Source organism: Artemia sp. Qi Xiang Cuo, chromosome 8, assembly GCF_049724085.1.
Source record: "Artemia sp. Qi Xiang Cuo chromosome 8, ASM4972408v1, whole genome shotgun sequence".
In the NCBI taxonomy this organism is placed as follows: Eukaryota; Metazoa; Arthropoda; class Branchiopoda; order Anostraca; family Artemiidae; genus Artemia; species Artemia sp. Qi Xiang Cuo.
Genome location: NC_142801.1, coordinates 65524604 through 65546888, shown reverse-complemented (window position 1 = coordinate 65546888; position 22285 = coordinate 65524604). Strand labels below are relative to the sequence as shown.

At 34.5% G+C, this 22285-nt stretch overlaps 1 protein-coding gene across 1 annotated transcript in view; it reads left to right on the top strand.

The window, feature by feature from the left end:
* Positions 1 to 22285, top strand: part of LOC148949710 (uncharacterized) — a 66927-nt gene that overhangs the window by 11624 nt on the left and 33018 nt on the right. Inside the window, exons 2-3 of the mRNA XM_089093074.1 lie at positions 7853 to 8037; positions 12462 to 12605. Of these exons, the coding sequence (XP_088949200.1) occupies positions 7992 to 8037; positions 12462 to 12605 (190 nt within the window). The 5' untranslated portion in view covers positions 7853 to 7991. The remainder of the gene's footprint in view (positions 1 to 7852; positions 8038 to 12461; positions 12606 to 22285) is intronic.

The following is a 22285-nucleotide window of genomic DNA, read 5'->3' as shown; positions in this document are numbered from 1 at the left end:
AACTGTTAAATACTTCAAACACCACAAAATCTCACTATCAGCCAAGAGCCTAGCCAACTATACCTGCACACAGAGCACAGAAATCGATATATATCATCTTATATTCGAAATCCTTGAGTCAAAAGATCTACTGAAAGATATCTGAGAATATCTAATAAATAAGAGACAACCAAGACAGTAGCTCTGTAGCCCACAGAGTGAAGCAAAAAGAAGAGGGCTAAATAGTACCAACTGAATATCCCACCTGCTGTGAATTAGAAGAAGAAAGTTACAATTTGATTGATAAGTTTTCAAATTTTCCTAAAAGTCTTATCGGGAATAAACATGTTTTAAAATGATTGAGGGAATTTGAAGAAATATCATGAGATATATCATTGGATAGTACGCCGAGTAGGCCTAGTAAGGGTATTAAACGAACGCGTCTTTCCACTTCATTTAGTACGCAAAAGGATACCAGGCGATAAAGTTCAAAATGGATCAAGTTTTGAAAGGTGTTTATGAAAATATTGGAGAACCAGGAAGCTTAAGTTCTCCCACTACACTTTCTAAAGTCCTGGGATTGAAAAGAAGCTAGGAAAAGAGTATTTACAAAAGAAACCCAGTTATACTCATCATCAAAATCATAGTACTAGAGCTCGTGACTACTGAAAAAGTAAAGCCTTTTACCCTCTGCATATATTACAAGCAGAGCTTTTTACTCTAGACGTGATTCAAAGACGTCATAATAGACCGTACAAATATATTCTACTCCCAATAAGGGTTTTTAGTTGCTATGCATATGCCATTCCAGTGCAGACAAAGAGAGGCGATGAAGTTGCTCAGGCTATAGAAAGTATTCTTGAACAAGATTCTTATAGAAAAATTCAAACAGATTGGGGGCGTGAATTTGTTAATCCACATGTAAAAAGGGTTTTATTGAAATATAACACATTGCTCTATCATAGTCCTAGTCCTATAAAGGTGGAATTGGCTAAACGTTTGATACAAACTAATTGGCTTTTAATTTCAAGATATTTTACATTGAAAAATACTGCTGCATGTATTCAAGATTTAGATAAAATCATGATGATTTATAACCAACGTCCTCATTGATCTTTGTCCAGTGTGTCCTATTGAAGTTCATCTTAGTGATAATACACTTTTCCTTAAACAATATTCTAATGAAAAGGCGGGGAAGAAAAAAATTAGTGTTGGTGATACTGTTTGAATCAATCAAACAAGAAATATTTTTGAAAAAGAAAATTACTTGTGGTCCACTGAACTTTTTAAAGGGTCAAAAGTCCAGGACACTAAACCTATAACGTATCGTCTTCGTGATTTGATAGATGATGAGATTCTTGGCGGTTTTATGATTATGAATTGCAAAAAGTTGGAAATAGCGAAATCTATCAAAAATTAAAAAGGTATTAAAGACTCGTACCCGTAACGGTAAGCAACAGTTGCTTGTTTGCTCGCTAGGATACAAATCTGATTTTTCTTCCTAGATGCCCGCTAAAGACTTTCATAATGTCTAATGATTTTTACGTTACATTCATTCCAATATTCCCGATCCTCTCTATGACGATTTGAATAAAACGAGCAATTTTGAACAAAACTCTCCCTTGCCATTAAATTTGAAGGAAGGTATGAAGTTGCTCTTGTAGATTGCATTCTCAAAAATACATATGGTATCCTAATAAAATTTCGAACATATGATATAAAAATTTGACCACATGATTAAGGATCACTCGTTAACGATCAACACATTAAAAAGATCAATTCATATGAATATCCCTTTGTCACATTATCATACAAGGAATTTGGTAGCATGAATGATTTGTGTAGTGCTATCAAAAGATAAATATCCGATTATGAAAAAGGCGCCTTTCAATTAAATTTTGAATTAAACAGAGTGAGATATGCAACAGCTTATCAAATTACAATGAAAAGGTTATTTTCAATGATACTATGAGATCTACTCGTGGCTTTCATCAGGTTGAAATCAATGTTAAAAGAGCTGGAAGCACTAGTGGCATGGATCGTTTCATTTTCGCCGAGTATCCCGCCTTCTCTTTGGACAGTTGTATAACTCTTTACGCATCCTTTGTTGAGAGATCGAGAGTCGGTAATAGCAACGTTTCCCGCCTACTTGTTCTTAAACGAAAATTCTCTAGTGAACATATCCATCACCACAATATAAAGCACTTTCAATACATTCCACTCAATAATTAGTATTTGGAGCTCTGCCAGTTAACATTAGGAAGTGAACTGGGCGATCCTCTAGCAATAACAAAAGGTTTGGCTGATATTACATGTCATTTTTAACCTGTTCAGTGAGATGGCTAATAGAACTCATTTTGTACATCCTGATATTGATTGTTATGTTGATGCTGTTGGACCACGACAGTTGAGTCAATGTCCGGTTATGGTATTGGCAATTGGTTTGCAAAGCTGTTTCACTCTGCACTACCCCTGGCTAAAAAGTATTTTGCTCCGGTTTTCTCGGATTTTCCGTCCTTTACACTACATGATTGGGGCTCTGGGAAGGATTTTCAAGAAAGTGTTTCGCAAAATCTCAGGTCCAGCGTGCTATCCCTTGGCGAGCGATTGAAATCGAGAAAAATCTGAAAAGGTTTAAAAAGGGCCTTAGTGAAGACCTCGTCACTCATCAGTCTCAACCCAGTCCGAAGCGTAAAGCATCCAAAAAGAAAGTACAAAAATCGAAAAAGGATTTATTCTACTAATAATGGGATATCTACCACATAAAGAATCTCATCCTTTAGTCAACTCATCTCTAAATCTTTTCAACGCAGAAAATGTAGATGTCCGTTTAAAACGCGGATACTATGGACAATTTTACCCTCAACAACCACTCTCTGAAAATGTCGATTTTCAAATTTATTCCAGTGAATATTATATCTTAGATTTGACTTCAACTTTTATAGATTTACGTGTCATTGTTATAAAATCTAACAATGAAAAGCCTGGTGCAGCCGAAAGCTTATCTTATGAAAATTGTGTACTGCACAATTTGTTTAGAAAAATAAGTTTTTACATAAATGGAACATTGGTGAGCTCTAGCAATAATCTTTCAAATTATGCAAGCTATATACAGTTCATGTTGATAACTCCAATATCTTATAGCTCTTTAGAGGTATGGGTATTGGATGTGAATGTAAAATTGACCCTGACACTACCAATATACTTAGAGATGCAACAACTAAAGATTTGCATTTAGTTGGTAATCTAAATCATGAGATATTTAATATACCTCAATGGTTGCCTCCCAATGTCAAGATTAATATAAAGCTACAACTTGCACCGTCCAATTTTATTTTGCAAAAAGAACTTGGCACTGCATCCGATGTAACAGTCTCTCACGTCGGCAATACTTCATGTACGAAAACGGCAAGTTATGAGTTCTGTTGCATTGGCAAGAGAAATTAAGAGCCTCTGGAAATAATATTAAATTGCTCGGTCTTCATATAATGACGAACCAACGCCATATTGTTACGGGTATGCGTACCTATACCAATTCATCATTTATCAATGGTGAAATTCCATCGAAATTGGCATTGGCTTTTGTAAAAATCGCTAGTGCTGTTTGATCATGGACGAATTCCCCTTATAAATTTGAAACGTTTGAACTTTCATTGCTTGTATGTAAATTAATTGAATTCCTCTCTACAGTTTATCCTTTGATAAATCTTACAGGCCACTGTATGAATTGACAATGCAATCTCTAGGTCGACATTCACAATTATTTGAAAATGGTATAACCAAAGAAATGTCTGCGAAAACTCATGGTATCATTGTATTGGATTTGTCTAGTTCTCAAGGTGTGAGTATTGTCCGAACGGGTATTGTGCGTTTAGAGTGTACCTTTGCTGAGCCATTGGGGGAAAGTATTGCATTAATCTCGCTAAATCAACTTGAAACCTATTGGGAAATTATCCCTGATGGTAGTGTTTTATTAGACTTGGCACCATGAACACGAATCAAATAATCAATGTATTCAATGTGGATCCTTTCATGTCCAAACACAAATCCTATTGCGTACCTTCTAATATCTTGGAGCATATTTGATACATTAACAAAACCATTCTTATTGTTAATAGCAGTCCATCAAGAGTAAAAACTGGGGATTGGTTATGCATGTTTCAAACAAGAAGCAATATAGAATTTTTTGATGCTCTTGGCCTACCGTATACGTTCTACACGCCTCACATTAAAAATTTTCTTGAGCAGAGTGGAAAATCCATTATTAAAAATCGGAAGTGGGTACACTTTTGATTTATCATTCAAAAGCTGTGGTTTTCATCTACTATTATATTTTATTTACCAATGTCGCTGACATACTTAGTCAATTCCTCAAGATTTATGGCGACAATCCTCAATTGAACGACTATAGTTGAAAATACTCTTTCCTACGTATGAAATATAAATTTCGGTGCCCTAAGAGTGAAATACTTTAAAAATGTATGTAGATTTGTTTATTAATAAAGTTTGTATGTACAAAACACTTTCTTTAGATTTTTTCTTCTTCGCAGAGGTAGTCATCAGAAACGATGCGTGGTACCAGCTAATCAGGATTTAATTTGTATGCATTTTGGCGTGCAAAGTCAGGGCCATATTTTCAACAATATAGTGTAACTTCATTTTTATTAAATCTCTTTGTAAAGTCAATAATATTATTCTGATTAACATTATGAAATTCACGTGTTTCAGTTTGCTTATTTGAAGCAATGTCACAAACAATATGAAGAATAACTTTCTATAACAGCCAAATACAAATCCGTAGGTTTATAATCAAAGTATCCAGTACCTTCACAGCGATGACGCAAGAACCAGACTCTTATTATCCCAGCAATTGAAGCGTAAACCAGGTTCTTCTTCCCTAAACAATTTAAAGCCGCGAAGGTACCAGTCTCTTAAAAATAAACTGAACTCCCGTTTAGGGTTTTTTGCAGTTATGCCGTGGGATATATTTTTCCATTGATCACATTTACCATAGTGACAATTGGAGCATAAGAATCCTCTGTTATGAGAGTCACAAATCTCTTAATGACAGGAATTACAGTCTTTAGCTTGCACTGCGGAACCTTCCTGCATTTTAAATGGATTGGATAATTTACACTTTTCATTATAGTCATCAGCAAAAGTACAATTCTCACAGGATGACCAGTTGCCTAATGTATGCAAGCATAATGGACATTTGTAAAATATTTGTCGATGTTGACTGTCTCACTTCCAGAAACGAACTGACACGCCATTAATAAAATGTCTTCTAGGAGAAGTTACGCCACAAAACTTGTTAAGATATAATTTCTTTCAAAATGGCTGTCTAAGTTATGGATAATATCATTTTGTTTTGTCTCAATTAATATATCTATACATTGAGTAAAAGCAACTGGGCCACAACAACAAAGTTCTATGCAATAGTCCAAAGATAGGGGATCAGTTCCCATCATATTGTTAAGCACTTCTCAAGAAAATACTTTTCTTTGAAGAGATAATTCTAGAAAATTATCATGTAAACTTAACTACTTTTCCCAATTTTACTAGATTACGTAAGATTTTCTGGTTACCAAATTTGTCCATTTTAGCGCTCTCACTACCAAATAAAAATTCCGCTAGTAACAAACCGTTTTTTATTGATTGTTCTCTTCAACATATTTTGCTAAGGCATTTAATTCTTCCTGTAGTCTCTGTATATGCACTATATTCACTTTATCCGCAAAGCATAATTGTTCTTCCGACTTGAATTTGCTTAATGATATAGTATATCCTGCATATATCTTGTCCCATTCTAGGGTTAGTCGGTAATACCTTTTAATTTCCAATGCTACTTTAGGCACTCTAGGTTCCATCTCGCTAACGCTTTCAATATCCAATAATGTATAAGCATCCATTTTGATTTTGACACGCTGAATTCTTTTTTAATACTGAAGAAATAATGGGACACCTGGAAACAGGGTATTCGCTCGGAATCTTGCCAATATTGAAACAAAATTGAAATTCCGGGAATCTTGTCAGGGCATGTTATAGGAATCTTATCAGGGCAGCCGCTTGGAATCTTGCCAGGGCTGTCGTGACGTCAGAGGGCTGTTGTCGGAATCTGGGGGCGGCTGCGCTCAAAAGCAGTGAGGGGATACTACTAATCTATATAATCTCTAAAACCAACAGAAAATTGTTAGCTGAAACCAATAAATAAATATTTTGGGAGTTTCCTATCTGTAAAGGGATGAAATGCAGCATATTGAGCTCTAAGACACAGGTAGAGCAAATCAATTCTAATAAGCAATGTGGGGATAGATACTGTGTTTAAATACAGCAATTTCAAATTAGTTTGAATGCCAATTGTAGAATTGTTAGCGAATTTTTGCAGTGTGCATTGACCCAGCGTGAAAATTAAGCTCCAGGAACATGTTTTCAAACTCTTAATTAGTGGGACATGTTTTCAAGCTCTTAACTCTGCTGCTTCCCTATTTGCAAGGCTTGATCATATAGACAGGGAAAGATATTGCATCTAGAGGCAGCAATAGCAAATATTTGAAATGGAAATTATAGAACTTTATTATACTTACAGCCGATTTAGAAATTGAGTGTTTTTTTTTTAGATTACCAATGACTAGTTAACCTATGTAATCAAACCTTAGAAATAGGGAAGCAATAGAGATATGAGCTTGAAAACATGTTTCCAGAGCTTAATTTTGGCACTGGGTCAGTTCATGAAAGTTAAGTCACCTCAATCAACAGAAAACTTCATATAGAATCTTTTTTACCTGGACTAGCTATTTAATTATATTTTTATTTATTTATATAGCCTAATTATTAGTCAACATATAGCTTCCTCTTTAGCAGTAAATTAGAATCACTTTAGGGAATCTTTGACCTTTCGTCCTTGGGATGTGATGCAACTGGGCTTGGTGGGGAGGGAATAGGTTTTTAGTTTGATAAATAATTGATGTCTTTCAGTCAAAGCGGATGCAAAGGGCCTCACCTCTGCCATTTAGGGTTTCACAACCTACCAACTTTATAAATGAGTATAAGTTGTTTGTGTTTTAAAAGTAATCTTAAGAGCTTTCTTTTGAATTGCTCCGATTATATTGCCCCAGTTACATCCTGAGGTCACAAGACAAGAGAGGATGGTTAATCAAGCATCATCATATCATCATATTGTCAGAGTCAGGTCATAATGTTCAACAGTGGAAGCATATTCTAATAAAGGCTGAACAAAAGATACATAATTTGAAGATTTTGATTTGTTGAGTATCTAAATTTTGGAAAAAAAAAACTTAAAACGATTAAAAGATGGGTGAGTATGAATTACAGGGTTGTAATTAGGATTTCCATTTGGGAAGGAGGGCATCAGCTAAAAGCTGCCAGAAGTTCAACTACTTTCTACCAATCCAAAGTATTATTGTTAGAGGTTTCTTCTCTATGAGAATTTAAATGTAAAGCTATTAATAAGCTAATTTATTTTTATGCTATACCAAAAACTACTTTGTTACTAAGTAGATTACTACCCCAGTTAATCTACGTTTTTGATTCTGGAAGTATGATTATAAATCAAGACATTCAGGATATTTAGGCTAAAGTGAGAACTGAGGATTTACTCTCAGAAACTTTCACAGGTTGTTGTTAACTGTACAAGAGTATAAGAATCACAATTGTAATGTAAAATACCCTTGTCCCTATCACAGATGCTATTTTCATGCAAAATGGCCCATGTTCAACTAAAATATTTTACCACAACTTGTAGGGGCTCAGACACTTTTTTACCAGTATATCTGAACCTACCATAAGCATATGTTAACCCTGGAAAACTGTAGTCTGTGTTATAAATCTTCACAATTCTGTGTATTTATAGGGACTTCATGTTGCTGTTCCATTGTGAAAAATTCGACTAAGAAACATTGTATTTTTTCTCTTGAATTTGAAGATTTAAGGCTGAAAATGTCAGCAGTTTTGTCATAATAAGAAACTGAGTCAATCTCAAAATTTCTGGAATGGCTGAAGAGAATACCTTTTTGGAGCTTTCTATTGTTAAACAAGGTAAGTTTAACCTTGTTCTTCTTTTTCACAATCATCTTCTGCAGTTCCAAGATCTGAAGAAGTAATAAGTACAACTGGGCCCATCTCTGGGAGGGGGATGGGGTATTTGCTTGTAGGGTTCAAGCAAAAAAAAGTTGCTTGTTTAGGCAGATTTGGAAAAAAAAGAGAAAACCACGCCACATTGTAGCCAAAAGTTTAAGAACGTGTTTTGAATAAAAAAAACTAGTGAAAAAAATTACCATTTGTTGCTGATTCAGGAATGGTTTATAATATTTTGATTATTCTCACCATCAAAATGTTGTTGCCAAAACAGAGTAGTTAGAATTTTGTAAAAGAGCCTGAGCTCCTTGAAAATTGTGTCAGATCAAAATGAAAAGTGAAACATTTTAATTAACCAGGGTCTAAAACCCTTACACAAAAATCACAGACCCCCATTTTGAACAACACCAAAAATCAATTTTTTACATGGAAGCAGTGATGTTACTTTATTTCATTTCCTTTTTTTTTCCTTGCCACTAGGGAGGCATGGGAACATCACAGAAAGCTGTTTAAGGACTTATCTGAAAGCTAATTTTATATCTATGTGTTTTTTATGAATTTTACTTGATAACACCATCTTGAAGTGCCATATGGCACCCCAAAACAGCACTTTTGGTGTCATTTCTGGATTGGAAAGGCTGGGAAGCATGGAAAGGGTAACGTTGTAATCTACTTGGCTTAAAACCCTTAACCTCAGATTTATAGTTCTTCTGCTTGTGTACTCTCCCTCCCAGCTCTCTTGATAAGTTTTGTACATTGTCTGCTGACTAGTAGAACAAGAAGACTACTGCAACATTGCAGGAGAGGTTTAATTACTGGCTTCAAAGCTCTTGATCATATTGCTATGATTTTATAGATTCACTATGATAACGCCGTTATGAAGCCAAATATGACACTTATGTGCGATTTCTGGAGTTGAAAGGCTGGGAAGCATATAAAGGGTAAAATGATCAGGAGATGGTGGCCTTTTTAAGAAAAAAAAAGATATTGTGGCACAACAGAGAAGCGTTTTCTGCTGCTTTGCGCCACAAAAGATCATTTTGTGCCCAAAGAGTTTTGATATACCAGAAAATGTAAATTCTAAGATGGCTTATTGATTTTCCATGGTTTAAGACTAAATAGGAGTTTTTCATTAATTTTGCCCTCACCCTACCAACTCTTACGCGAATTGGCGCCACTGGCATACATGCTACTAGTTTTCTAGCTTGTAACCAAATAGTCAGCCCTTGAAGTAAGTATTTTCGAAGACCACACTGCCTTTCCATGATGTACAAATTCAAATAGGGATACAGTTCAAATAGGGATAAATCCTTTTATTAGACAGTAAAAATAAAGACAAAATCTCTGGATATTTTTCGATCACTGTGTATGTGATAGAAGTATCCAAACATTTTGTCTTTGTTTTCACTGTCTAATAAAAGGATTTATCCCTATTTGAACTCTTATTTGTACGCCATGAAGTATTGTTTTGTAGGGAATTAGGGTCATGCTCTTAATCTGTCATCTTGGAAAATGAGGACAAAAAGAAATAAATTACCTCAGAACAGAAGGAGGTTAGAAAATGTACTTGGGTTAGCAGCCATTGATATTATTGTGATCCATTTGATTAAATTTAGTAGTAAGCTTTTTGTATAGCTACTGCCTGCCATACTAATCCTGTTCTGGATCCTTAGCAAGGTCAATATGATTGTCATCAATATTTATTGAATAAAATTTCTTGGTTAATTACAGTTTTGTCAAAGATATAAGCCATGACCATTTTGTTGGTTTTTCTGTATTTTGGATATTAGAATTGTTGAGGATTAAACTGAGTTAATTCCAAAAACAATACAGCCTTGCTTCATTCAGCAATAATCAGAAAAGAAATGTAATTGGACTAGTGTCATTAAGTCCCCCCTCTCCGCCTGAACTTGTTTCCAGGCATGATAATAACTAAAACTTTAACTATGGTGAGTAGTTAAGCATAAATTGGAATGTTTATGCTAATGTTTGATATAGTCTTTATTCATTTACTATGCATCAGAACATAGCCTACATTTTCTCCAAATCTCAAGTTCTACCCTGTTTGCCTCCTTCTACGCAGAATCAACAATTTTAACCTGTCATGTTTTTCTTGGGGCATTAAGCCTTTTTTTTTTTTTACAGAAAACTTTGAGGAAGTTTTCTTACAGAATATTTGCTTTGTTTTGGTTCAAACAAAGTCCATTTTGCTTACCTTTCGTCTATAAAGATGTTATCGGAGGGAAAGGGATGTTGAAAAAGCAGCCTACCCAATATGTTTTCCCAATCATAAGGAATTAGGATTTAACTATTATTGAAATTCCTTCTGTGAATCTAGCTCAAATTAGGTGCAACATCACTATTATTCTGTTAAAAGGATTGTAATGAAATTTTGGAACAGTTTTGGGCCCATCTAATGAAGGTGGAACCTGCCTACCTTTATGAAAAAATCGAGAGTTAGGCTAGGTGGAGTCTTCAGGGGCCATGGTCCCACTATGCTTCTCTAACCATAGAGATTAAAAATCGTTGTGTAATTCCATTTCAAACAAAATGTACCTTTGTGCTAAAATTTCTTGGTTAGAGCTGTTTGGTATGTTTTAGCAGCCCAATTTGACTGTCATATTATACAGATGTAAATCCTTCCATAGTTTTGCTTCAGAAATGGTGGAATATGCCTATTTTTCTGCTGAAAACATGGAATCTATATCTCTAATAATATAGAATACATTTCCTTGGTTGATTCTGCTTTTAAAATGGTATACCAACCATTTCTTATTACTCAAAATCGAAAGGGGGGTGTTGGAGGGGTGAAGGGCACATTTTGGTCATGCAATAAAACAGATGAACAATCCTTTTATGATTCCGGTTCATGCAACGTATCACATCCCTACCTTTCTTTTAAAAAGTTTTTTTTTATAGGAAAGAACTAAGCAGGTCTACAGTCTGATTTTACCTCATTTTTACACCATGTCAGGATCTTTCTTTACATCTTTCTATCATCTTTCTTTACCTCTTTCTATCATCTTTCTTTACAGTCCTCGAGAATGGAGTGGTCATCCCCCTGGGCATGTTTGAAAATTTTATATCCCATGAGGAGATTTTTGTATAGAAAAACTGATGTCATGTTATCTGATTCCCTCATCTAGGTTTAGTGATCAATGTTTTAAAAAGTTCATGTTCCTTGGCTGAAAACCAATTGGCAGGGTTCCTAATATACCTAATAAGAAAGGAGAGAACCCATTTTGTCCTATTTTAGACTATTATTACTAAAAGTATCACTATTGAAGTATCTAAATTCCAGATGCCAGGTTAGGCGGATTGCACTAGGTTCTACTGCAAGTTCAAGTAAAATAAGTACTAAGAAAGGAGCAACTTGGAAAATGTAGGCTACTGACAGACTCAATCAACATCACCTACAGAAAAGACCAGTAATGGTGGGCGGCAGGAGTTCTAGAAAAGTGGATAACGCTTTTTCTTTAGATCTATATGTGCTCTTATTTTTTTACAACACCAAGTTTTGGCATTGGTGTCTCGAAACTGTTGCCTGCCTGCTCGCCTTTTGAATGAACCTATCCATTAAACAGCAGAAACATGGTTTGAAGAAATGAAAGTTCGGCAGTAAACTATCAAATAGTACTCTTCAAAATAGACTATGAGACTCCATTCATCTCATACACTGTTGGCTGAGGCTCAAGGACAAGCAGAACTGTTCACTTTGGCCCTGGGTCAGAATTATACGCTGGTGTTTAAAATGTTATGATATATTTATCAGTTATGCTCTCTAGGGTATTCCTATTTTATTAGTAAATTTCACTGTTTTCTATTGTAGGTTCTCTGTTTGTTTGTTTTTTGTTCGTTTTATTTGTTTTTTTTTCTTTTTTTTTGGGGGGGGGGGAGGGGTTGTATTCTGTAAGTATTGTATTCTGTAAGTATTGTATTTGAGGTTGTCTGTCTTTGTATTGTTAGACCCCCAACAAGCTAATCTTCCCGGGCCAAATAACCCTTAGTGTTTGTAATTTTTTTTTTTTAGCAAGAATAAATTGATTGATGGATTAGTTCGGCCGGAGGTCCACACTTTTCGTGAAACTGCAGAGACTCGATCTTTAACACTTTCTCGCAGCAGACCTAGTTTTTGATCTAAGGGAAAAACTGTGGCCAAACTAGTGTCACTCCCATGTTATAATTAAGGGAGCTAATATTCCTGTAATACATTGTATTAACAATTCAATCTTTTAGTCGCTGTTAGTTTTGATTCTTGGCCTAATTACTTTGCTGATCTTAAATCACGATAAACACTTCCATCAGAGTTCTGTTCCTAATTGCTGTTGTTTTTTGTTTTTTTCCTAATTTTACTCAAAATCCTTTTAAAACGCGTTTTCTTCCAGAAATTGAGGATGAGCTCATTGGCACAGAAAACTCAAGAATATTCTTGAACAACTATGATGTTCCTACAGAAACTCCCTCCTCCAGTTCTGTACAGCCTAAACTTGAATTTGAGTTTATTCCACTTGAGTCGAGTTGTATGAAAGGTACTGTTTATGTAGGAACAAGGCAACTTGTGTCCACACAGTAATCTCTTCTGTGCTGTTAAGTATATCTCTTTATTTGGAACACAAAAGTGCTCAAAGAGAGGGAAAGATGGGTTTTTTAAAAATGTTTATTTGTTGTTGTTTTTCCCAGGGTTGAACATTTAAAGCAGCTGAACATTTAAAATGTGCTGCCCTGTTATGGACTGCCACATAATTTAGAACAAGTGGATTGTTTTAAATTTTATGGACAATGATATATAAGTATTGCCTGTTATAGTATATTTAACACATATAAAAGGAAAACACATTTTTTAATGTCCATATAAAAGTGCAGATGGTACTTAGATAGCACTAAGTACTATCTGCACTTAGTAGACGCTGCATTTAGTAGATTGCAATCTACACTCATTTTTGCCTTTTTACTAGATATGTGTGGTTTAGTGGAGACGTTTAATACCCAATTATATTAGGTCTTCTTCAGTATGGTTGGGTTTTCTTAACTTAATTCGTACTTTAAAGGAAGATTAAGGCCGAAATGGATCTCTTTTTCTGAGATGAATACCCAAATAGAATTGAATAAATAAAAATGAATACCCAAATAGAATACTTTGGCGGCAAATTGTCAGTTCTATTTGTCTAGATAATGTGTAGAAAATCAATACCCAAATAGAATTTTTAGAAGGCAAATTGTAATTTCATTTTGTCTAGAAATTATGTAGAAAGTGAATACCCTAATAAAAGTTTTAGACGGGAAAGTGTAATTTCTATTTGTCTAGAAAATGTATAGAAAATCAATGTCCAAATAGAATTTTTGTACGGTAAATTGTAATTTCTATTTTTCTAAAAATTGTGTAGAAAATGAATACCCAAATGTAAATTTTAGACGGCAAATCGTCATTTCTATTTGTCTAGAAAATGTGAAGAAAATGAATACTCAAATAAATTTTCAGACGGCAAATTGTAATTTCTATTTGTCTAAAAATTGTGTAGAAAATGAATACCCAAATGTAATTTTTAGACGGCGAATCGTCATTTCTATTTGTCTAGAAATTGTGTAGAAAATGAATACCGGACCTAAATAGAACTTTTAAGCTGCAAATTGTGATTTTTTATTTCAATAAGAATGTGTCAATTTCGCGATTTATCAATTTATACCAAATCGTTTCATTTTTCTTAAGTACCATTCTGAATTGGCGAATTCATAAACATTTGTCAATCTGTTATAGATTTTAAACAAATGCGAACAAAAGAAAGAAGTATAGATATTGATTAATGGCGTGCCAGACTAATAAAACCCTTTTTGATTTTCTGAAAAGCTAATCCGTAACAAATATCGCTCCTTTGAGTAGAATTTTTTTGATTTTGTTTTGGAAAAAGTAAGCCAAATTTGTTTTATTTTCAGTAAAGTGGAAACGGACCCTATAACATTGAAAAGGTTTGAGGGGTGGTAGCGCACTTTTGTTGTCGTAATGTCTTTTCGTTTTAGGTTTGACCTGATTGTTTATTTTAATGTTCTGTTCAATTTATGTTCATTTTTTCATAGTAATTGTTGATACAGATTGTAACAATTGAAAATATAGTGAAAATGAGTATTATATTTTAAACAAAGCAGTTGACAAAATAAAACAAAAAATAATAAGCTTTAAATAATGAAGAAACCCGAATATTTCGACTTCACATCCGGAAGCCTTTATCAACGGAAAAATAATAAATTAAGCTAAATTATACAAAACATATAAGGAAAAGGAAAACAATAAATAAAACTCACATCTTAATAAATATCACCGTTTCATTAAGATATGCGCTTTGTTTATTGTTTTCTCTTCTTTTCTTTATAGGTTTTGTTTAATTTAGCTTCATTTGTTTATTTGTTTTTTTTTCTTTGTTTTTTTTTTGGATAAAGGTTGCCAGGCATGAAGTCGAAATATTGTATGCTAAAGTTTCTGGCTTTTTCTGTTTTGTCCACTGCTTTTTATTAGATATTGTTCCAGTTTTCACTATATTTTCATTTGTTAAATTCTGGAAATGGAAAGGCAGTGTGGTCTAAGAAATTATTTTAGCAGTTCTTGAGTGTTTTAGGTTTGACTTCTTGTGACTTTAGTTCGACTGGTTTTAGGTTTTAAGATCGCTCTTTATGTCTCTTTGAAGATGTTTCTTGAAAACACCATTGAAAATTCATTTGTGTTTATTTTTCAATTAACATACTTTAATATTTGCTAGTATACGAATATTGATGGAGATTGTTTTAAATAGTTCTATTTAGGAAACCAAATGCTTGATTTCAGTTTTCATTTGAGGTTAATTTAAATATTCAGCCGAAATTTTCGGTCTGCTTCAGTTCTGAACAACGATTCAAATCATGTTTTTATTAAAAATTTAGAGGGGGATCGGGAGGAATATTTTCAATCTCACAAATGAAAAATCTGCATGATGGATGGTATTATATGAGCATGACATCTTTATCCGTGTTTTTTTGGGAGGAATCATTTGCTGTTTTATGTTGTTGAAACCTATTTTCCAAATTTTTCCGTGTTCAGCTAACATAATTTTTACCAGAAGAACAAGACGTTCTTTACACATCTCTTCGTATGTTGTGGAAATTATATCTTTTCCAGTATTTGACAGAGATCTCACTTTCAGCTGAAATTTAAACGCTGTTTTTTTTGCAAATCCTGTCATTAAGAGGGAAGAAACTGTTAAAATATATGGTTGTTTTTTGTCTTCTACCTATATTTCCATAATTATTGGTTGACTTAATTTTTTTTTCTTTCAATAGTATTACACATCCTTTCTTCTAATTTCCCAGTTGGCCAAAATTTCAAATACAAAAACTCCAGATTTTGCTAATTTTCTTTTATTCGAGAGAAGTTTGCCAGTGATTCCCTTCGAATTAAAAAATTTATAAGCATTGGGAGAATTTCACTAGCTAAATTTACTCTAGGTAAGAGTGAAATCAAGGAATTTCGAACATCAAACTGCTAGTTATATAATATTAATTTATCTCTTAGCTTACTTATCATTAGCTTATTTATCTCTCAGATTATTTTTAAGACTGTCGTTTTTTGTACTTCACGACAGGTTTCCTTAGCTCCATTCAAGAATTGACCATTTAACCCCAAGTTTCGATTTCCTTCCTCAATTTTGCTTTCTAATTTTACAACTCGACTTCTAAAGCAATAATGAAAATAACAATACTAACTTGAGCTCGTTGAATTTCGATTACATTGTCAATTCAATTCAATTTATGAAATACTACAATAAATACCCTTTTAGGCAGCCGAAATTGGTGAACAGAGCTCCGAAGCAAAGTCTGACACTTACGTGTTGATGCTAGATCAAAGTAGGATAAGATGTTTGGAGGAAGTGAGAAATTTAAGGCTCGATGAGCTAGTTTTAGGTTCTGCTTCTTCATAACCACATCTAAGGCATCTAGACCTGTATCACTGTAAAGATCAGGTGTAAGATAGAGTCAGGGAAGGTGAAAAGTTGCCGTCACTGCTCTATTCTGTGTGGTCCAGAGTTGCCGAAGGGAAGAATAGTTAGTATTGTCCCATACACTGCAGCAATAAGAAAGATAAGGAAGGACAAATGCATAGTAAAGAGCAAGCATTACATTGGGAGGAAGAAATTGATTGGCACGATGAAGCATAGACACTTGACGAGAAATTATAGAATGTGTATAGGAAATATGAGTTTTGAAAGAAAGAAAACAATCAACGTGCACACCAAGAAGTTTAACACAAGAGCACTGGGGAATTATATCAGTACCATAAAAAACAAAGATTGCTGGGGAAGGTTCAGACATGTGGTATGGGGTTCGAAAATGAATAATGCTACTCTTAGAGCTATTCAACAGCATCCCCTTCTGCTCACACCAATCACACACCAGTTGATAGTCTTAAAATTTGGAGGATATCCCTATGATATTCTAAGCCATAGACTTGGATAACTATTGACTCAATATTTGATTCGCTATTCTCTGTAGGGCCTTTATTTGATGTGTCTCTAACTGTATCTTGTATATCTTTCTTTAGACTAAACATTTCCTGACAAATGTCGTTCTGGTTGTATTAAAAATACTGGTTGTACCAGAATCTCGTTCTGGATGTACAAAATTAATAAAAATACTAATTTGGGATTCTTAATGAACTGTATAACATGAGGTAGCACTATAGTGCCTTTTAAATATATTGGGTTGAAGTGCCAGTTCTTCAAAAGCCTTTTTATTCCTTTGGACACTTTTTAAATGTTTCTTTATTTGGCTTAAAATCTAGCAGGTCCACTTCCAATATTATTATATTGTTGGTACCATAGTAGAAAAGCGTCTAAACCTTTAAGTTCATTGCTAAAAATGAGCAAAGTTGTGACGACCTTTGCTTGTGTGTGACCTTAAGTTCTTATGTTTGTACAATGGCAAATCACAAGTTGGAAATAGACATTTTAATTATTGAGTGTCTCACAGCTACCAAAAGTAAATATAACTGTGAGTGAGGGCCAAGCCGAATTAGATTTTCCTATGTTAAAGGAAGGTTGCATTTAACAGTGTGAATTTCTAAATTAGTATAAACGTGTCGAAATTTCAAAAGCTCTATGTGTGTAACAAACAATTGCCAACTATTCGCTGAAACTGGAAGCTTAAATAAGTTTGAGTTAACAATATCAAACCAGATTGCAGAATGCATAGGACACTTCTAAATAATCATAGGCAGCGCGCTCGATGTGGGCACAATGTATTTTTTTCTTCTTCTTCTTCTTTCTCCATACCCGGGCACTTCGTATTGAAGGAGTTGTCGCAGAAACTACGAAAAGGGCTCATTCGATTGGAAATTGAAGTGGCTAGTGCCCTTTTTAATAGTCGAAAGTGATTGGTGGGCTACTAGCCCCCCCCCCCCCCGCCCATCATTCTCCCAAACACATCCAATAAAAATTTTGAGATAACCATTTTGTTCAACGTAGTCGAAATTAGGAAATTCTGGAAATTAGGTCTTTTAGGATGATAACCCCTTCATAGCCCTAGTACAAGGGTTGTAAATTATGCCCTGGGGGTATATAAGGTTTATATAGAAATTTGTTGTAGAAATTTCAAAAGGGGCTCATTTGATTGGAAATTGAAATTGCCCTTTTTAATAGTCGAAAGTGAGTGGAGAGTAATTAACCCCCCTCTCACGCCCACCATTTCCCCAAACACATCCACTCAAAGTTTAGAGATTGCCATTTTGTTCAACGTAGTTGAAAGTTCTGGAAATTATGTATTTAAGGATCGCAAACCCCCCAGAGTCCCCAAGTTATGCCCTGGGGGTATATAAGGTTTTTAATGATAGAGTTGTCGTAAAAACTTCAAAAGGGGCTCATTCAATTGGAATTGAGAGGGCTAGTGCCCTTTTTAATAGTTGAAAGTGAATGGACGGTAACTAACCCCCCTTTCAGGCCCACCATTCCACCAAAGACATCCAATCAAAATTTTCAGATAGCCAATGTGTTCAACGTAGTAGAAGGTTCTGGAAATTAGGTCTTTGAGGATGACAACCCCAGCCCTCAGGGCGAGGGTTGTAAGTTATCCCCTGGGGGTATATACGGTTTTTATTGAAAGCGTTGTCGTAGAAGCTTCAAAAGGGATCATTTGATTAGAAATTGAAAGGACTAGTGCCTTTTTTAATAGTTGAAAGTGATTAATAAGTTGAAGGAGAAAGACTAACGCCCCTCTCACTCCCACCATTTTCCCAAACACATCCAATCAAAATTTTGAGATAGCCATTTTGTTTAATGTATTTGAGAGTTCTTGGAATTAGGTGTTAGAGGAAGACAACCACCCTCGCAGCTCTTTGGTTAAAAGCTGTAACTCGAGCCCTTGGGGCATATGAGGTTTTTATAGGAACTGTCGTCGCAGAAACTCTAAGAGGGCACTTTTGATTCGAAGTCGTTAGGTTCGATACCATTTTTAATGGCCAATAGTAATAGGAAGGAAACTAATCCCCCTCCCACGCCCACCCTCCCATTCGACTTTGTGTTCAAACACTAAATGTTGCCATAAGATTAAATCAACAAGCACTGCGTTAATGCTAATTCCCAATAAGGCATCTCAGCAGCATCCCAAGAACGACTATGGATATTATGTTCAAACTTTCGGGGCTGCTTCTGCTCTTAAAATTTAACCAATCAAAATAGCGTAAGTGTATCCAAGCTATCAAACAAAGTAAACAGATTTTTTTGCGAATTGTATCAAGTTTTCCATTTCAGGTCATGTAGAGGAGGTATGAAACTAAATTAAACACTACTATTCGTGTCCAGATTTTCAAAAGGGTGTATGTTGTTAAAAATTGCTGAAAATTTTTCTCCAGCACACAACTAGCTGGCCAAACTATAGATTCTTAAAAAAAAAAAAAAGATTTAAAGAATTATTTTCTTTTTCTCTGAAAAGGCAATTTCAATATAAAACGAATAGAAATTAATTAAAAAAAACTTTCCACAAAATAAGTTTTTCAAAGAAAAGTAAAGAACTCCATTAAACGAAAAATGAGCAAAAATAAGTTCAAATAATCTACCAAGCGTGAAACTACCACAAATCAGCATCGATAAATAAATGAAACCCACAACGAACAGAAATTACAATAAATAACCGAGTCAAACTCAAAACGAGCAGAAATTAACATAAGTTGGGCTCAAAACCCCTATGCCTTCCCAAGGCCAGAACATAATTTACACTTTACTGAAAAAAAATACAAATGAATATGCATTGACAGTTTAATATACATGTACTGATATTTAATAATCAAAATGTTAATATCATTTGATTTATTAAAGTTATAAAAGTAAAAACATTTATATTTTTTTCAGTAAAGTGCCAATTATGTTCTGGCCTTGGGAAGGCATAGGGGTTTTGAGTTTGACTCGGTTATTCACTGTAATTTCTGTTCGTTTTGGGTTTCATATATTTATCGATGCTGATTTGTGGTAGTTTCACGCTTGGTAGATTATTTGATTTTATTTTTGTTTAATGGAGTTCTTAACTTTTCTTTGAAAAATCTTATTTTGTGGAAAAAGTGTTTTAATTAGTAATAACAAAAAAAAAGATAGATTAAGGTGTATGATAAATAATAAAAAGAAATCGTTGGAGTTGTTTTGTATTTTGGGTCCTAAATAGTGCACGATAAATTCGTAATTTTTGGGTCAGAATTGAATTAGAATCGGCCTGTTTTCGAGTGAAAAATTAACGCCCTTTTTCATCTTTCTTGCTTTTACTTCGCAAATTTTCTTGTAAAGTACCAGCGACAGAGCTACGCCCGGGGAAAAGAATGGCATTTTTTTAATCTCTTGCTTTTATTCCCCTATGTTTATATTGACCAGCTTTCGGAGACCAAATATCTAGAATCTTCAAAGATTATTTTTGATATAAGATTGGATTCACATATTTTTGCAATTCCGTAAAATTCCGTAATACTTCATGATTTATTTAAAGAATTGAAACTTGGAATGTTACGACGTTAAAAAATAACTATCTTATCTCATTTTTTACTGACGAATTCAGGCAATTTGAACTGGACTTACTAGGAGTTTCAGAAACTCATATCCCAGGGGTAGGAAGCATGAAATTAATTGATATAAAATTTGTTTACTAAGGCAGGAAGGATGGGGTACATTGACAGGGGGTACGGCTCATGATGAATAAGAAAGCTGCTAAGTGTTGTTGAGGCTGGGAAGGTATTAATAATAGAATACTAGTCACTCATTTTATGACTAAAAAGTTCCGGGCATCAGTTAAAGTAGTATATGCCCCTGCAGAACCGACTGAGGGAGATACTAATGACTCAGATCAATTTTACTTACAGTTATAGGAGTAAATAGATAGGGTCCCAGGTTAAAATATGGTGTTTTTATTTGGAGATTTTAACGCCCAGGTCAGTAGAAATAGGGATAGACAGTATCCTTGCCTAGGTAAATTTGGTGTAGGAAAAGAAAACAGTAATGGGTACAGACTGTTGCAATTTTGTAGGCATAACAATCTAGTTATAACGAATACGGTGTTTGGTCTTCAAATGGCCCATAAGTTAAAATGGTATTCACGTGATGGTAAGACAGCAAACCTTATTGATTATGTTATTATAAACCCAAGACTGGCAGGATTAATACAAGATACTCTGATATATAGGAGTGCTTTTATTGATGTGACAAGTAAAGATCATCATCTGGTAGTGTCTAAGGTTAATTTAAAGCTGAAATTTCGGAAGGGTAGCTACTTCCCGGGAAGTTATGATATTGGTAGACTCAAGGATGAGAATTTGAGAGAAACTTTCCAGGAACAGTTGAATACCAAACTGAGAGTTTAAAATTTGACAATGTGGAAGATGGATGGAATAATTTTAGGAAAACAATTTGTGAAGTTGCTGATGGTTCTTAAGGAAGAAAGCTAGGACTATTAGTGAAAAAGCTTTATGTTTAATAGAGAGGAGAAAGGACTTGTCTAAGAATTATCTGAGTGATAGATCGTATGCAAACAAAAAGAATGTAAAGAAAGAGGAGAAAGCATTAGAATATGAACTAAGGAGGTGTGAAATGGAGGACATGGATAAAATTGCCGAGGATCTGGAAGATGCTTAATAGTAAAATATTGTACTGGCATGTTAATAAATTTAGAAGGAGTAGGCAATTTGGACTTTTCCATGTTAAATATAGGAACGGGACCACAATTAGTGATAAGGAAAGAGTTAAAGAGAGATGGGCAGAAAATTTTGAGAATGTGCTAAACCGAGATAGAGTTGCAGGAAAATATATAGAGGGAAATGAGAAATTGTGTGATACCTTGAATATGAAGGAATATATGTTTTGTGATGGAGAATTAGCCACATTACTAAAAGGATTAAAAAATAATGAGGCTCCAGGTGCTGATAGTATGGTCAATGAGTTTCTTAAATATGATAGCTCTGAGGTTAGAAATAAGTTACTGAAGATTAAGAATATGATTTTCGAAAAGGGGGAAGTACCTAGCGATTTTAGGAAAACGTTAATTAAACCACTGTGTAAGAAAGATGATAAGAGAGAGTGTGGTAATTGTCGACGCATTAGACTTGTCCCTGTAGGTAGCAAATTCCTTAGTAATATGGTAATTTTTATGCTTAGAGATGCTGTAGACAAAGTTTTAAGTGAAAAACAGTGCGGTTTTACAAAAGGTAGAGGATGTGTCGACCAAATTTTGACTCTTAGGTTAATAATTGAGAAGTGCCTTGAGTTATCAAACACCTTTGATCCTCAGTTTTATAGATTATGAGTAAGCGTTCGATTCTGTTGATAAAAGAGCTTTAGCGAAGGTCTTATCCTTGTATGGTATACCAGACAAACACATTAAAGTGATTAGTGCTATGAACGAGAATAAGACTGCTGTGGTTAAGTTAGGAAATGAGGTTAGCAGCTGGTTTCGCATTAAATCAGGGGTTAAGCAGGGTTGTGTTCTATCACCCTTTATATGGATCATTTTGATGGGTTTTGTCTTAACGAGCACAGGAAAGGCAATGGGAGACCTCGGAGTCAAATGGGGAGGAAAGTCTGCTGGACTTAGATTATGCTGATGATTTAAGCATCCTAGATGAAATTGTGAGCAAATTGAATGAACTTTTAGAGGATTTGCGAGTTCAGGGTGCAAGAATAGGTTTAAAAATTAGTGTTAATAAGACTAAGTCACTAAGGCT